This window comes from Thalia democratica, chromosome 9, assembly GCF_965202585.1.
Source record: "Thalia democratica chromosome 9, ktThaDemo2.hap1.1, whole genome shotgun sequence".
NCBI lineage: Eukaryota > Metazoa > Chordata > Thaliacea > Salpida > Salpidae > Thalia > Thalia democratica.
The window spans coordinates 12,344,511-12,359,950 of NC_139173.1; the positions used below are offsets into that span (position 1 = coordinate 12,344,511).

A 15,440-nucleotide genomic window follows, 5' to 3' on the forward strand; every position below is an offset into this window, starting at 1 on the left:
TTTACTCCTAACTTTTGAACAATATACATACATATTATAAATGAAAATTAAGTAAAAAAAAACTGTTGTTTTATGCATATAAAATTTTAATGACATATTTTATGACTGAAAAAAAACTTTGAATAATAAGTATAAATTAACTTTTGTATCTTCTTAAGCTAATAAAAGCTTGACAAAAGATACTTTTGGCATGTTAAAATCCTAAACCGTTATTGTTTTAATATTAAGCTGTATGTATAATTACAACTTTAGAATATGATCCGAACCTAAAATTGTTCTTCCTTTTTTATTAAACTTTCTATGTTATTAATTGACTCACTTTCTTAATTCTTACTCTACTGCTTTTAAATCTTTATACATAAAACCTTACGCTAAAAATGGTAGTTTTTGTAAAAGTTAACAAAAGTAAAACACCTGTCCTTCGTTTGCTGTTTGTGCGCCACATTTTTGCACAAGCTCCGTCAAATCGTAGTAAGCCTCGAAGTTCCACATGCACGAATCGTGTTTCAAGTTCCTACATTGTTTGAACATTGTAACAGTTGTTAGATAAAAAATAAAATAAAGTAACCAACTTGTAAAACTGTAAAGCTTTTTTCCCTCGGACTTTCTCGTCATACTGGTGGCTGTAAGTTTCATCTGCTGTGTTTGCATGGCGAATGTCCTTTGTTAAGAAGCCATTAGCAGTTTTCAATTCATCAAAGTTGATTATGTTTGAGCATCTTGCAAAATTTTCAGAAGTAAAAATAAAAAGTATGCGTACTATAAAGTGTGTTACTTTATTAGTAAGAAAACGAATAAAGTTTTGTTTTTATACTTACTATACATATAATATATCAAAATAGTACTAACAGTTTAAAATCTGTTATACTCTCAATCTGATTTTATTCACCTGTGATTTGCGATTCTCATAACGTCCTTGCTCAGCGTACTTTCGAAGTTACCGAGCGCGTTAGTGCTTATAACCGGCAACATGCCATCAACGTGCGGCATGGAAACCGAGATCCTGACCGAGTTGGAATGCTCGCCGCTCCCAACGTACCGGATGTCCGAAGCGAACGGCTCCGCGCCAACCGATCCCGGATTCCTCGACTGGCAAATCGACTTCTCCCTGCTTACTTCAACGGGCTCGGACGCTGACTCGAGACCGGCCTCGCCGTCGTTGTTGACCGCGCGAGCCACGCACGCCACTCGGCTGCCTCGCCCGAAGTAGATGCTGTCCAGCGTTATCGTCGTGGTTGACGTGAAGAAAGTGTTTTCGGTGAGGTCGCGCAAATCGCTCGTCACCCCGTCGACACTAGTGGGAGCTGCGACCGTCCACCTGCGTTGTGATAGTTTAAACATTGAACGTGAATTGAAAGATTGTTAGGTGAATCGTACCTAAAAGTTGTTAAGGTGTCGTTTATTCCTTCGCTTTTGCAAATGGGACCCAGTTCTTTGAAGTTCGAATGCTTTGGGTTACACGGCTAGAAATAAAGAACGAAATTTAGGAACAATAATTTTTGTTTATTTACGACAACTGTTTTGATGGACTGAATGTCAATTTTTTTAAGACAAATATTATAGTAAATATTAACTTTTCTTAAAGTATAACTAAAAAATTTAAAAAAAAGTTAGTAAGAACAGTCAAGGCATAGAAACCGATACAAACCGAAACACAGACAACCGGATATCCTGGAGTGGGTTCTTTTGAAGCATGTGGCATTCTGTCGTAATCAAGCAGAGAAATTACGGAGGGAATCGAAGGGAATGTTACGTCAGCAAAAATATTTTTTTGATTTATGTAGACTATGGCTCTGTTGTTCTGCATGGAAAAACTCCATTTGATTAGTTTAAGTATTTTTTTATATTTTATAAGTTTGTTTTATAAAACTTACCAGTTTTCATAATTTTATAGAACATAATAAGCGTAGTTTTTCCTTCTTATTATGTAAATAAACAAAAAAAAAAGAAATAACTAATGTCTCATACATCTAAAGAAGCAAACAAGTTTTCATCTGGGTCCATAATAAGCATAAATGATTCTCGTATTTCTCTTTCATTGTCATACAGCACTTCAATTTCCATTTTTTTACTGGTATCTCCAACATCGAATATAAATTCTGAATTATAAGCATTTGCAATAACAAAGTTATGAAAATGTTGTTTCTGTACATGAATCAAAAAAAAAACCTTTGAAAAGCGTTACAAACATATAAAACTTTTATATAGTTATTTTAAACCATTAAAATTATTTTATTATAGTAATTTGTTAAACTTTCATGAACTAAAGTATAGGAAATTAAGTAAAAACACAAAACGTAATGACGATTATCTAGAACAAAATTACGATTTGATTAAGTTGTTAAGTACTATAACTAAAGTTAAATTATTTATGTTTAACAACTTAAACTATTTTTATAATATTCAAAATATTTAGTCTGATCTACAACAACAAATGGCCAAAATTTCAAAAATAGTGCTAATCTCTTAGGTGCCAAAATCAACTAAATGTTTTACTTTGCGAAGTTTATTTTACTTAATGTACTTAAGTCATTTAGTTATTTCTATATTTGGTACTGTTAAAACTGGAAAATATTATTTAAATTTGTGGAAAAACTAACATTTAGGTAATCACTTTACAATTTTTCCTAACAAAAGTTTAAAAATGGAGAAATTAGATTTCAGTATAAATTTAAAGTTTAAGTTTAATTACAAAACAAGATAATTTTTTCAAAAATTGTTATTGATGTAACAAATATAAAACTAAGATAAGTACGATTTGTTTGTGTTTTAAAAAAATTCTCAAACCTTTACTAAAAGCATTGTAATCCTTGCCACTCTCTGCGTTGCCATTTCTGGTGAAAACTCTGACTTTTGAAGTTTTAGAAACATCGCCCACACGCAGTATGTTTATTTTAACAACTGTAACACCTTCTATGCTGCTAGGCTCCACCACTTCGTAAGTAGTCTTCTCAAATTTTATCAATGGTCCTTCAAAAAAATTATCATTTAATTTCTTTAAAATTTTCTGTAAAGTTCTTTTTTTTACCTTGTTTTTGTTTGCCTAAATATATTAAAAAAACTTTTTTGTATAATTGCAGACACTCAAGATTTATTAGTTGTCTACTTTTACTCATAAAAAAACTTAATCAAAATAAAATACTATCTAATGAACAAAAACAAGTTATGTATAATAAAGATGAAATAAGGACATAATAAACGATGTAAGCAAAATAAATTTCCCTGCAAGAAAAAATAAACTAGAGAAAGTATAAATAAATTCACACGAAGTATTTTAGTGAAAAAACAAAGTCAACTAAACAACGCCAATCATGATGTTCAAGTAAATTTCGTTACTTTTACATGTGTTTTGTTTATAGTAAATGTTGATTTTTTAGTTCATGATGGCTAACAGGGGCGATGCGTGACTAAGTCATAAGCGATTTAGAGTAAAATAAACTTCTTTTAACATATATATCACTCATACTTTTATAACCAACACTAAATGTTTAGAAATATTTAATAAACTACGTTATTGAAGACAAAAATATTAAAAGCATTTAATGAAATCTATGACGCCGTTAGTCTTCGCCTTCTAATACTAAAAAACTATTAAAGTCTTTAGAAAATCACAAAGTAATGGAATCATAAAACTAGTTAAGTAAAATGAGGGGATACAAAAAATAAATTCTGAATAAAGTATGAGTGAACTGGAAACTATATATAGGAGTTATGTAATACAATTTTAAATAGAAGATTTAAAATTATCGAGATAAAACTCAAACGTTTATTAATAGTTTCAGTTTAATAATGTACTTACAGAAGTATTGATTAATTATTGAAAATTACTTAGGCTTTTTTTTAACTTAAATTTTTTTAAAAATTTTAAAATAGCAATAAAAGATAACAAGTTTATATAACAATTAAAAAGCCAAGAAAAAACGTTAGTTAATAATTAAGTTACAAATTCAATTTACACATTATTGTATTATAAAGTACTAAAAGGATCTGTCTTTTCAGCTATAATTTACAAACGCAATAGTAAATTTAGAAGTAATGAAAAAATAAAAAACACATTCATGAAAACAGTTTTTGCTTAAGTTTTTACTTTCTTACATAACTACAAATCAAAACTTTCACAATTTTGTTAAAGTGACAATAAATAGTTTTAGTTAAATTTCAGTTAAAGCCTATTATTTAATGAAAATATATAAACTTTATTACAATTTTGTGACATTTTAAGTAGACTTTAAGACTGTAATAAAAGGCTTTAGACGTTGTAAAATTAATGCAATTTAGATCACCAAACTGCTTCTTAATTGTCATAGCTTTATAGTTTATAAATGAAAACTTACGATCTTTTTCGTTAGTAATTTTAACAGTAACTTCTTTGTACTTCCCAAGTTTAGCAGTTTTATTGGAATCAACTAATGGATCACCAAGTACTAATCTAAAATATTCATCATGTTCATAAACTCTATCATCTAAAATTTTAACCTGACAAATTGCTTCTGTCTGACCTAAAAAAATGTTCAAATGAGATTGTTAATTTGTAAAGACTTTTTATAATTTTTCTATAAAGTACATAATTTTATAAATTCTCAATAGCAATAATATTTTATACGACAAACTTAATTGTAACTTTTCTTTACTCTGTAGTTTTAGTCGAAAGTTATGTTAATGTTAATTTTTATATTTATTTTAAAAACTTTATGTAATCAGTAATACTAAAAATAAATCTAACAAAAAGTGATTACTTTTATTTGCAAACGATTGACACTAAGTCATTTAAAGATTTAAAGATTTAAGTTGAAGACAATTTAAAACGAACAAAATGAAAAGTGGCTTTAAACTATACTTTTGAACTTTATATAATCTCTAGTATAGTTCTTATATAAAACGCTTTTAATTAATTTATTTTTACGTGTCATAAAGTTTTAGTTTGTAAATGTGACTGTTAGATAAATCTATAATAAACTAAACGTTCTTTCCAATAAAAGTTGAACATATACTCGAAATAAATTTTGTTATTTTTTTGAATTACACTTATAAAAAATATATATTTAAATTCAAAGTTTTAGTATATAGTACTATTCTTGTAAAATCTCTAATAGTCTTTTGATAAATTAAGTTTTAGTAAAATATATGATGTACTGAGAACACTGTATTTAAATTAATTAAGCATAAATCGTTCCTGTTTACATTTAAAGATAACCCAATAAAGCATTTCACTTTTAAATTTTTTTATACATTTAATAGTTTAAACATTAGTTTTTCTATTAGTCTCAAGCTTATTATATTTTTTTTAAGTTGTGCATATTTGTAAAAAAGTATTTGTTTTGAATATTTTCATATTTGAATACGCATAAACAACTAAACAAGTTAATTTTTTTTTTTAATAAGTATATAAACTGAAAATTTAAAAGTCATCTTACTTAAATACTGTTTAAAAAATAAGTTTTACCGACGATGTTTTAAAAAAGCTCGAGTTTGAAATATAGTGTCAATTTGAATATTATTAAACACAGTTTTTACCAAGGAAAACTCGTAACTATACACATCTTTTTTTTTTTAATTTTAATTTTATATTGTTTGTTTAACTGAAAATTGTTATTTGTTAACATAGTGCACAAAACTATTAATTAATGTATTTATACATTCAAATAAGTTCAATATTTTTACTAAACTTCTAAATTTTTATTTACCACTAAAACTTTGCATTTTAAATGTTTTGGTTGGTTACAAATAGACACAAAAATTAAAACTTTTTACATTACATTTGAATAAATTTTGATATTGTTATTAATAAGCTGAAAGTTTAATTGCTCTAAAAAATACTTATTCAGTCGATGTACTCAAACATTCTTTTTAGCTAATTTTTACAAACAAGAAATATATATAAAAGATATAAAAAGCATTTAAAAAGGCCTTTTTACTTAAGTATTAAACTTTTTACATACATAAAAACAAAAACTCGCATAAATTTTATAAAAATTATAAAGGATAATTTTAGTTAAAATATATCTAAAACTTTACAAAAAATATACGAACGATTAAACAGACTTTGTACTATTAGGATACCGCTTAATAAATTAAAATGAAATTGAGTTGAAAAAAAATATATAACAAAAGCATTGGTATTATAAGCTTTTATTTTAGCGGTAATAGGTAATTATTCTTATTATTAATTTTATTTTAATTGCTAATAACTTCAAAATTTTTTCGGACCAAGTTTTTATTTTTAACTTAAATAGTAAAAAACTAGTTGCTCTAATTCTTAGAAAACCATCACTACAATCAAAATGTGTCATTTACATAGCCATCAAAATATAATGCAAAAAAGATGTTTATTATATAAGATTCTGGACAATTTTAACTAAAAAAATTGGGTAGGTTTCAAATATGCACGAAAGGACATTTTTGAACGAAGACATATTTGCACGGTTTAAAAAAAAAGTTCTTTACTATCACTGTTACCCCTAACCCTTAACCTCAGTCAAAAACTTTTTTTTCTTCTTTTTTGATATTTATTAGTTTGTTTTTTATTTTTATTTTAGTTTCTTGTTTTATTTTTATTTTTTTATTTTTTTTAGTTATTTTTTATATTGCTATCACTATTACCCTCGGTTGTTAATTTTTTTTTGGTTTTCATTAATATTTTTTTTTAATCATGAAATTTTAGTAGTTTTTTTTTTTTCCTTTTTTTATTAATTTATCTCTTTTTTTTTATGTTTTTTTTTTCAATTTTATTCATTTTTCTTACTCTCGTGCAAAAATTATTCTTTGTGCAAAAGAGTCTTCGTGCAATGTGTCTTTTCGTGCATATTTGACCCATTCCCAAAAAATAATCTTAAGATTCATACTTTGAACTTACCAGCATTGAAATGAACAGAAGATTTTTCAGTGTTCGGGTTTTCAACAAAGTCCTCCATAACGTGAGCTGTGTTTTGCCTCGTGTAACACCTCACTGACGACGGTCTCGTTGTATCTCCTGTTCTGAATATTTTCACTGAAACTTCACCTACTTCTTCCTCGACATCTTTTGTCGGCTCCGAGAAGGAAAAAGTTGGCACTGTTGAAATTTATAAGCTGTTGTTTTTAGCCTAATGACAATTATACCAAACATTTTTTGTATTTCTTAACGTTAAACATCCTTTAAAAAACTACTTGTTTTAGGCAGGGTTTCCTTATAGGGTTGTATCTAAAGGGGGTATATCGCTCCCTTTTGAAAAATCTCATCAGATCTTATAGCAATAAGTAGTATATAGTCAAAAAACAGGGTTTATTTAAGTGAGTTGGCAAATGTTTTGAATATTTACGTTATCAAAATCTATACTTATAACTGTATTTCTATTTTTTGAAGTAGTTTAAAGCTAATTTATAACTTATAAGACTTAATCACTATGTTAAATCATTTATTCATATTTTTTAAAATATTGTTTCTATATACTTCAAAGTAATTTATTCTTAACTTTAAAAAAATGGTTTTTGTCATATAAGTATACTAGTTAATTAAAACTTGAAACAGCTTATGATAATTTATTTTTAATCCGTAGTCTCTCTAGCATAAAAGATTGTATTATTATTCTTTTAGCAACTTCTTAATAGTTTAAATCTGACCGTAAAAAAATATTTTTTTGATATTATGTTTTTTACTATTTCTTATAACCCAGCAGCGTAATTAAAAAAGTTTGCATATATAATCTTTTCTCTGCATACAAAATAGTTTTTTATTGATTTTAATAACAACTATTTTATATGCAGAAAAAATATAAGTTTTAAAAGCTTTTAAGTGAGTTAAAACTTTTTTAAATTTGCTTTGAACTTAAATGATGTTTTTCAAAATAGTATTATACTAAAGTTTATGAAAAAATATGTTAGAGATATTACACATTTGAAATAATAAAATTCGATCATTTGAACTAAACTTAATTCGACCAAGTTAAAATTTACATTTTTTATGTATACAGTTTAGAATGACTTTAAATAATAAGTTTAGAAAACTCTAATCAAGAGTCTGGGTGTAAGCACTTTTTATGGTGTTTTATTTTTTATTTTATAAATGATATTAAATATTTATTAGAGCTGATTAAATAAAAACGTACAAACACCAAAAAGAGTTTCTTTTCTTTTTGGTGTTATATGTTTGTATTAAATCAGCTCTAATAGTTGGTATTTTGACTTGTTTTGTGTAACTGACTTTGTATGTAATGAAGTATTTAGGTAAATTTCGAATTATTAAAACAAGTCATAAATGTATGTAATGTAATTTTTATTAATGTAAAGTAAAGTATTAAAATAGTTAACTAGAAATCGGCATTTATTATGTGTGTTTTAATACATAAGCTTAATAAAAATCTATAATTTAAATAAATATTTTAAAAAATTCGTTAAAGTTTAAAGTTGGTTATATTAACAACAATTATTTTGTTATTAATTTTTTAAACATACAGAAACTTAATTTGATAAAGTTAAGGTTTAGAAATGCTAGTCTGTAAATTTTCTACAGTGCCTAAGTATCATAAAAACGCTCTTTTTATAAAAAAATTATAAATAAAACAAAATCTTACAGTCGCTATACGTATCGTTTATAGTTATGATTGCGACTTCTGGTGACCCCAAGGCTCCTTTAACAGGTAAGCTAAGAAAAATTTCAAAGTGTTCAGCACCTTCCATTAAAGGTTTTCCCAAGTCGTCAAGTATGATTACGTGTAACTTTTGCTCAGTAACTCCTTCGGCGAATTCTAGTGTGTGACTTATTCCAACGTAGTCTAAGTTTGCTAAAAAAAGTAATAAAGGTTTTTGTACCAAGAAGTAAAAAAAAAATTAAAGGATGTGAAGTTATTACGACTTTTAGTCAATAAATGCAATGTTTTACATACGTACTTACAGCACACATACTTAAATTCTATAAAGCTTAAGTTCTTTCGGGTGTAGTTTTACAAATTTTATTATGTACATAAACTTAGTTAGCAATTTTCACTAACCAATGGCTGATTCTGGATTATTCTTTCTCGACTGCACAGTTACAGACCCCGTTTTTGATAAATCAGTGCCAGCTCTAAAAACTGAAACTTCTAACTTTCCAATTCCTTCATCTACTTCGTAATGGTTTTTATCGAAGTAAAATACAGGCTCTGAAGCAAAACTTTAATATTAATATACTTAAAGTTTTAAAGTTACTTTAGTTGCGAGTTTTATAATATCTTAGCAAGTTATAAAAAGGACAAGTTCTTTTGTCTTAGTACTCAAAGATTTCAAGAAAATAAGTTTTACTGAAAAACTTTTCACTCTACGTGAAGAAATAAATAAACTTTATAAATTGTCTGCTAAAAATCATTAGGCTACTTCAAATAATCTTAAATAGGAGGTTGATGTATTAAAAGTATTCATATAAAAAATATAAGTTAATTTTTATAATTAAGTTATTTTCAATCTATGCATAAGTTTTATTTTAATTTATCAAAAGCTTCTATACAAAATAGTTTAAATATTCAAATCAAAATATTTTTTAAAGCAGCAAAACAACTAACCATCATCAAGATCGAAAACAATGTTTAATTCGGTTGCGGAATGGTTTCCCAGCTTTCCGTTCATTGGAGATGCGAGCTTGACGTAAAACACTTCGTCATCTTCGTACAAAGAGTCGTCTATTATGGTCACCGGACAAAACTGCTCTGGTTGGTTGGGTAAGAATCGGACAACGCTGTTGTGATCTTGCGGACGGCTGATGAAATCTTTGAACGATCCGAGCGATCCCGCTGTGCCCGATGCCGACCCTTAAAATTTACATTTCCTCAATATTCATTTGTTAAGTAAAAATAAGAAGAAGTGCGTTCAATAATTTTTATAAAAAAGCATTTGTAGTACTAGTTTTAAATTTTAAAAAAAGTTTATTTAGAACAAAATAAGTTTATAGTGATGATTTTTTTTCTAACTACTCTACCGATAAGTAACTAAAACTCGATTATTTTCTTCGGCCAGTAAAAGTTTAAATTTTCAATCATTAAAAATATGAAAAGGCTTAATAACATTAAACTAACATTTTTAGTTCGCTTTTTTTAAAGCTTGTATTAAAGATAGAATAAAAAATAGTAATAATTACAGTCGCCTCTCGCGAACCTACACACTCATATGGTTACGCACTCTTGTTTAGTTACGCATTCAGAATTCTCTAAAAAATAAAATAAAAATGTAGTTAATAGTCTGAATAACATAGTAGGAGATAGATTTTTTGTAAAATCGAGGTTTTTAAGTTGTTAGTTTGTACCTTCCATAAGGATCCTATTGAACTTTATGGATTTGCCCTTAATATATTAGTTGTCTAACACCCCTCTAAATCAGAAAGGTACAAAACTCAATTCCACACAATACTTTATCATTCCTTCAAACTCAATAAGTCCCTTAATCTTTTTCTAATAATTTAATATTATTCAAGAAAAGTTTAATTTTCTGTGGGCAAGGAACACTCTAGAAAGAAAAATTGTTTACATATAAACAATTTTTATTAAATTTTCATTTCTTTTATTTCATCAGTGTCATTTTAAAGAAAGATAGCTATTACAGAACTAAACTACAAACATATACACGGCTTGTTAAAACTAATTAAATAAACAAGTGATTAAAAGTAGGAAAGTCCCTAAACTGTATTTCATCAAATGCATAATAAGAAAACAGCTAGTATATTAGGTATATTTGTTTTCTCGTTTAGTTACGCACTTTTGCTCTGGACACAATGATTCGCGAGAGGTGACTGTACTTCAAATAATTTTTATAAGTTACATAAAAATACCTTAATAGCACAAAGTTGATTTGAAACTACTTTTTATACAACATTAAACTAGTTTAAATCATTATTTTAATAACAACTAGTAAGACTAAAATATTACCAAAATTGGCTAAATATATCTTAGATAAAACGTTTAAAACAGTTTAAAAGTATTATAAAGAAAACTAAATCCCGTCCACTAAATAATAATAAAAAATTCTGCATTTAAATGTCTAATAATTTAAAACGAAACCACTAATTGAGTTATACATATTAAAACTTTTTTTAAAATTGAAATAAATTATCATCAACTAAACTATATTTTACTAAAGACCACTTTTAATATATATTTGAACATGTTAGCCCTAACCAACTCACTAGATTAATCTCTTTACCTCAAAAAATAAAAACACCTGAAAAACTATTAAAGAATTATTAATCCTATAATCTGTAAATACCGTAAACACAGCATACCATGAAACACTCTAATAACTAATTTAACACCTCTAAAACATCAATGCATTTAGCACGATTTAATAACAATGATCAAAGCAGTTTAGTGCATTACTGAGTTATGCTTGTTTTTTGTTTAATTTTTAATTTTAAATCAAACACTTCAAAGGAATAGTAAAAGCTTTAAAGTAAAACAATACTTTTAAAAATTTTATTGCCCTCCATTCATGTATCAGAGATTTTTTTTTGCAGATTGATACTACAAAAACGATTTTTCTTATTTTATGACTAGTTAGCATCACTTTGTTTACTTAACATAGGTTTTCTAAGAAAATTTTACTATTTTTATAGACGCAGCAAGAAGATACTTTTTGTCAATCTTTTCAAGTAACTTTTCTAAATCCATTTAATGATGTTCGTTGATCTACATTTACTAACTTTTTCCAAAAAACTTTCAATGAAAATTAAACTTATTTCTTAAGTATTGTTGGTATTAAGTTTTTTAAAGTTAATACATTTTATTTTTTTATTATAAGCGCAAACGAAAAATATAATTACAGCTCACAATTTACATGCCTATTTGAATAAGCCTTGTTTATTTGAACATGTTTTAATAAAATCAACAAAAAATATCGGCGAAAGTCTGCAGAACTGAAGTCCGGACTTTCGTTTGCCGTGAGACAAGCTCAATTTCAACAAAAGGGTTGATCATGCCAATTCGATCATCAGACCACAAGTCTCGGTAGACTGAGACCGGTTTCGTCCATATTAGGACTCATCAGTCTGTCACAACCGAAAAACTTGTAGTCGTCAATCAACAAAAGGTTTATGATGCTTTCACATGAAGCAACCATTTGCTGGCAATGATTAGTGACGTCAGCATTGTCTTTGCCGTGCAACGTTTATAACATTGTCCACTAAGAAGTTTTTCGGTTGTGACTGACTGATGAGTCCTAATATGGACGAAACCGGTCTCAGTCTACCGAGACTTGTGGTCTGATGATCGAATTGGCATGATCAACCCTTTTGTTTTAATAAAATGAAAGCTTCGAAAAAAATATTTTTTGTATTCATTTAGACAGCCTGTTTTTAAGCTATTTTTGTTATTTCTTATAAGCCGTTCCTACATAAATCACTGAAGTATCTGTCTTAAATGTTTAAAGAAATTCTGAACTGAAAACAGTAATAATTTTGTTTATATACTTTAAAAATAACTGCAAGTTTAAAATTATGCAGAGAAACCTTTGACTATATGTAAATCATTTCAGATTTAATCATTACAAAACTTACTAAAAATAAATGTTAACGAAGGACTCTAGTTAAACATATTTTTTAAAGTTACTTGTGTAACATAATAATCTCGTATGTAAGTTGTAGTTAAGTAAACAAAAATATTAGAATTAGATGACACTGCTAAACTATACTATGACTAAATTTTAAATTAAAAGTAATGTTTGCTTTGAAATACACCAATATTAATTTATGAAACCTGATTATAAACAAAAGTTTACAAAATTTTTTCAGTCTAATGTATAACTCTTAATAAAAAGCAGAACAATTTTAATATAACCTGTTTATAATTTAAATGGTAACAAACCGTAATCAAAAGTAGTAAACACAGAAAAAAACTAATTAAAAAAAAAAATTAATCGCCATCATTAAAAACAATAAAATTTATTTTAAAAAAATCAACAATACAATGTGTAAAAGTTAAGATTAGCTAATAACTGATAAAATCTATACCTAGGTTTGGAAGTTTTATTTTCTAAATCACTATAATACACGACATTTTGAGTACTAATATGTTTTAGAACAAGTAATATAGAAATTATGATCAATTTTTTTTTTAATTTTTACAATGATATTTACACAAAATAGCTAGTAGTAATTAGTTATAGTTTATAGCATAAGTAAAAAAAATAGTAATTAATTTTAACAATGAGACAAAAGTTATTTGCCAGGTTATCAAAAATACATTTTGTACTGATATCATAACACTCGTCCCTTTATATGTGGTTTTTAAAGCTATTTTTTTTAATCGAGTTCAAGATAGCTATGATAACTTTTTATATTAAAAACGTGGAAGAAAAAATATATTTACCTACTTTGTTTGACGATAACAGAACAGCTTAATCTGATTTCAAATTTCTACAACTCAAAACAAAAAATTAAAACTTGTTTTATAGGAAAATAAAATTATATTAGTAATTTATTACAACAGGCTCCCTAAACGCAGTATAAGTTGATGGAGCTATTAAAAATAAATTATTTATAGTGTATACTTTTCTAAACTTTATTTCAAATAAAAATATAGCATTTAATAAATAAAACAACTATTTTTTAATTTAATGTTATCAAAGCAAACATTTTAAGATTTTAAAATATTTTTAAAGATACTTTTAAAGATAATGTATTTTGTATTTTGTTTTCTTAGTCTTGTTTGTTGTCGTAAGTTACATTTTAAAACAAACTTATCCTTTTCTAATAACTGTTCTTGGTCAGTAATTTGTGAACTTTAGAACTAGCAAGTTAGTGTTTAACTTTTAAATTTATTTACACTTTTAACGCTAAATGTTTTACTTACGCACTTTTGATATCCCAAAATCAAGTTTGTACCAAAAAACAAGCAAAACAATTTCCTAGTTAGAATAATGTAATATTTAAGTGCGTTATCAAATATTATAAAAAAGGTTTGTCAATTGGTTATTTATAATATGTTTAAGAGATTTTTAGATACTAATTTCTATTTTTAAGTTTAAAAAGTAGTAAAAGGAATTAAAAGTTATTAATAATCATTACATAAAATGTTTTTATTTAAGTTTTATTTTAGTAATTTTTTAAAAGAATTGAACATAATAATACTGTTATGCGGTAGTTATTACGTAATAACTAATTTGTAGCATTGATCATTTTCATAATACTTTTATTTAGAGCCATGAGGTAGTTTTTGCGCAATAAACAAACTTTTTCACAATTCTAAACTTGTTGTTAAACTCTAAGAAACAAAACTAAAAAATTAAGTTTTATTAATTTAGACTTTATTTTAACTACTTGTACCATGGTACCTCCCTTACAAAACTTGAGTAGCTCTAAGCAGATAGATGTATATTTGTTAAAAATCTAGATTATTAATTTAACTTGATTTTTTAAGATCAATAGCTGTTGAATAAAGTTAGATAAGAAGTAAAATGATAAAAATATATGAAATATCTTTAAAATGTATATATATTTTTTTTTTTTTTGCAAAAATATCCTTCTGTAATGTTACCTGATTCAGTATAGCAGATTACCATTAACTCCTGTGAAAGATCGCCTTTTCTCAAAATTGGAAGATTAAACTTGCCGTCACTTTCTTTTAAGTAGTATTTCTCCTTTTTAAAATACACTTCTGACTCTGTAAAAATAATTGACATTTAAGATATTAAAACCAAAGTACTTTTTTAATTAAATATATTCTAAATGGATCAAAATTTAAACGCATAAGTATTTGTATTTATATAGTTTTATTTAACATCATTAATTAAAAAACTTGTAATTAATAGTGCCATTACTTACCATCTTCAGAATCAAATATAGTTACAGAGGATACAATTGGTTCTTTTAATACTGCCATAACTGGTTCAGAAAGTTCAATGGTAAAGCTCTCAGATTTTTCGAAAACATTGTCCTAAAATTCATTATTTTTATGGCTCGCAGTATTTTTTAATTTTTCTACTACAAGATCTTAAGAATTTTTCAAATTTATATTTTAATTATATAAGTATACTAATTCAGAAAAAAAGTATACAAGTATGTTTTATTTTTAAACTAATTATATTTTTACATCAACCAAACCTTGTACTAAAAATAAATTTATCAGTAATACATACAATATCTAGAGAAAATAACCTTTTTCTAGTGTAATGAATACTATATAACAGTCTTTGAACAAAGTTTTGTTGTTTTGAATAACGGAGAATTTAACTTTAAAGTCTTTTTGAGGTAAAATAACACTTATAACACGTTAAGTGCAAGTTCAAATCTGAGTTCTTTTTTAACTTGCAAGTAGAATTAAGTTTACATTTACCGACGAGTTTTTTTTTTCAATCAATAATAATAAATTTTTCAAAATATAAAGACGTTTTTAATAAATAAAGTTAATAACTAAACATAGTAAAAACAAAACTAATATTTAATTAAATAAACTTTAGACCATAAAATTAATTCTTTTCCAAAACAAAATCTTTTTTGTTGATTAAAA

General features: G+C 26.0%; 1 protein-coding gene across 2 annotated transcripts in view; it reads right to left on the reverse strand.

Moving 5' to 3' along the window:
- Window positions 1-15,440, reverse strand: part of LOC145844263 (FRAS1-related extracellular matrix protein 2-like) — a 43,325-nt gene that overhangs the window by 4,627 nt on the left and 23,258 nt on the right. For both annotated transcript variants that reach the window (XM_082951645.1, XM_082951644.1), the window contains 14 exons: window positions 14,756-14,867; window positions 14,469-14,594; window positions 9,513-9,758; window positions 8,967-9,116; window positions 8,550-8,759; window positions 6,854-7,051; window positions 4,335-4,499; window positions 2,788-2,970; window positions 1,969-2,099; window positions 1,649-1,801; window positions 1,378-1,463; window positions 890-1,318; window positions 573-719; window positions 415-514 (listed from right to left, as the gene is read on the reverse strand). In XM_082951645.1, the coding sequence (XP_082807771.1) occupies window positions 415-514; window positions 573-719; window positions 890-1,318; window positions 1,378-1,463; window positions 1,649-1,801; window positions 1,969-2,099; window positions 2,788-2,970; window positions 4,335-4,499; window positions 6,854-7,051; window positions 8,550-8,759; window positions 8,967-9,116; window positions 9,513-9,758; window positions 14,469-14,594; window positions 14,756-14,867 (2,436 nt within the window). The remainder of the gene's footprint in view (window positions 1-414; window positions 515-572; window positions 720-889; window positions 1,319-1,377; window positions 1,464-1,648; window positions 1,802-1,968; window positions 2,100-2,787; window positions 2,971-4,334; window positions 4,500-6,853; window positions 7,052-8,549; window positions 8,760-8,966; window positions 9,117-9,512; window positions 9,759-14,468; window positions 14,595-14,755; window positions 14,868-15,440) is intronic.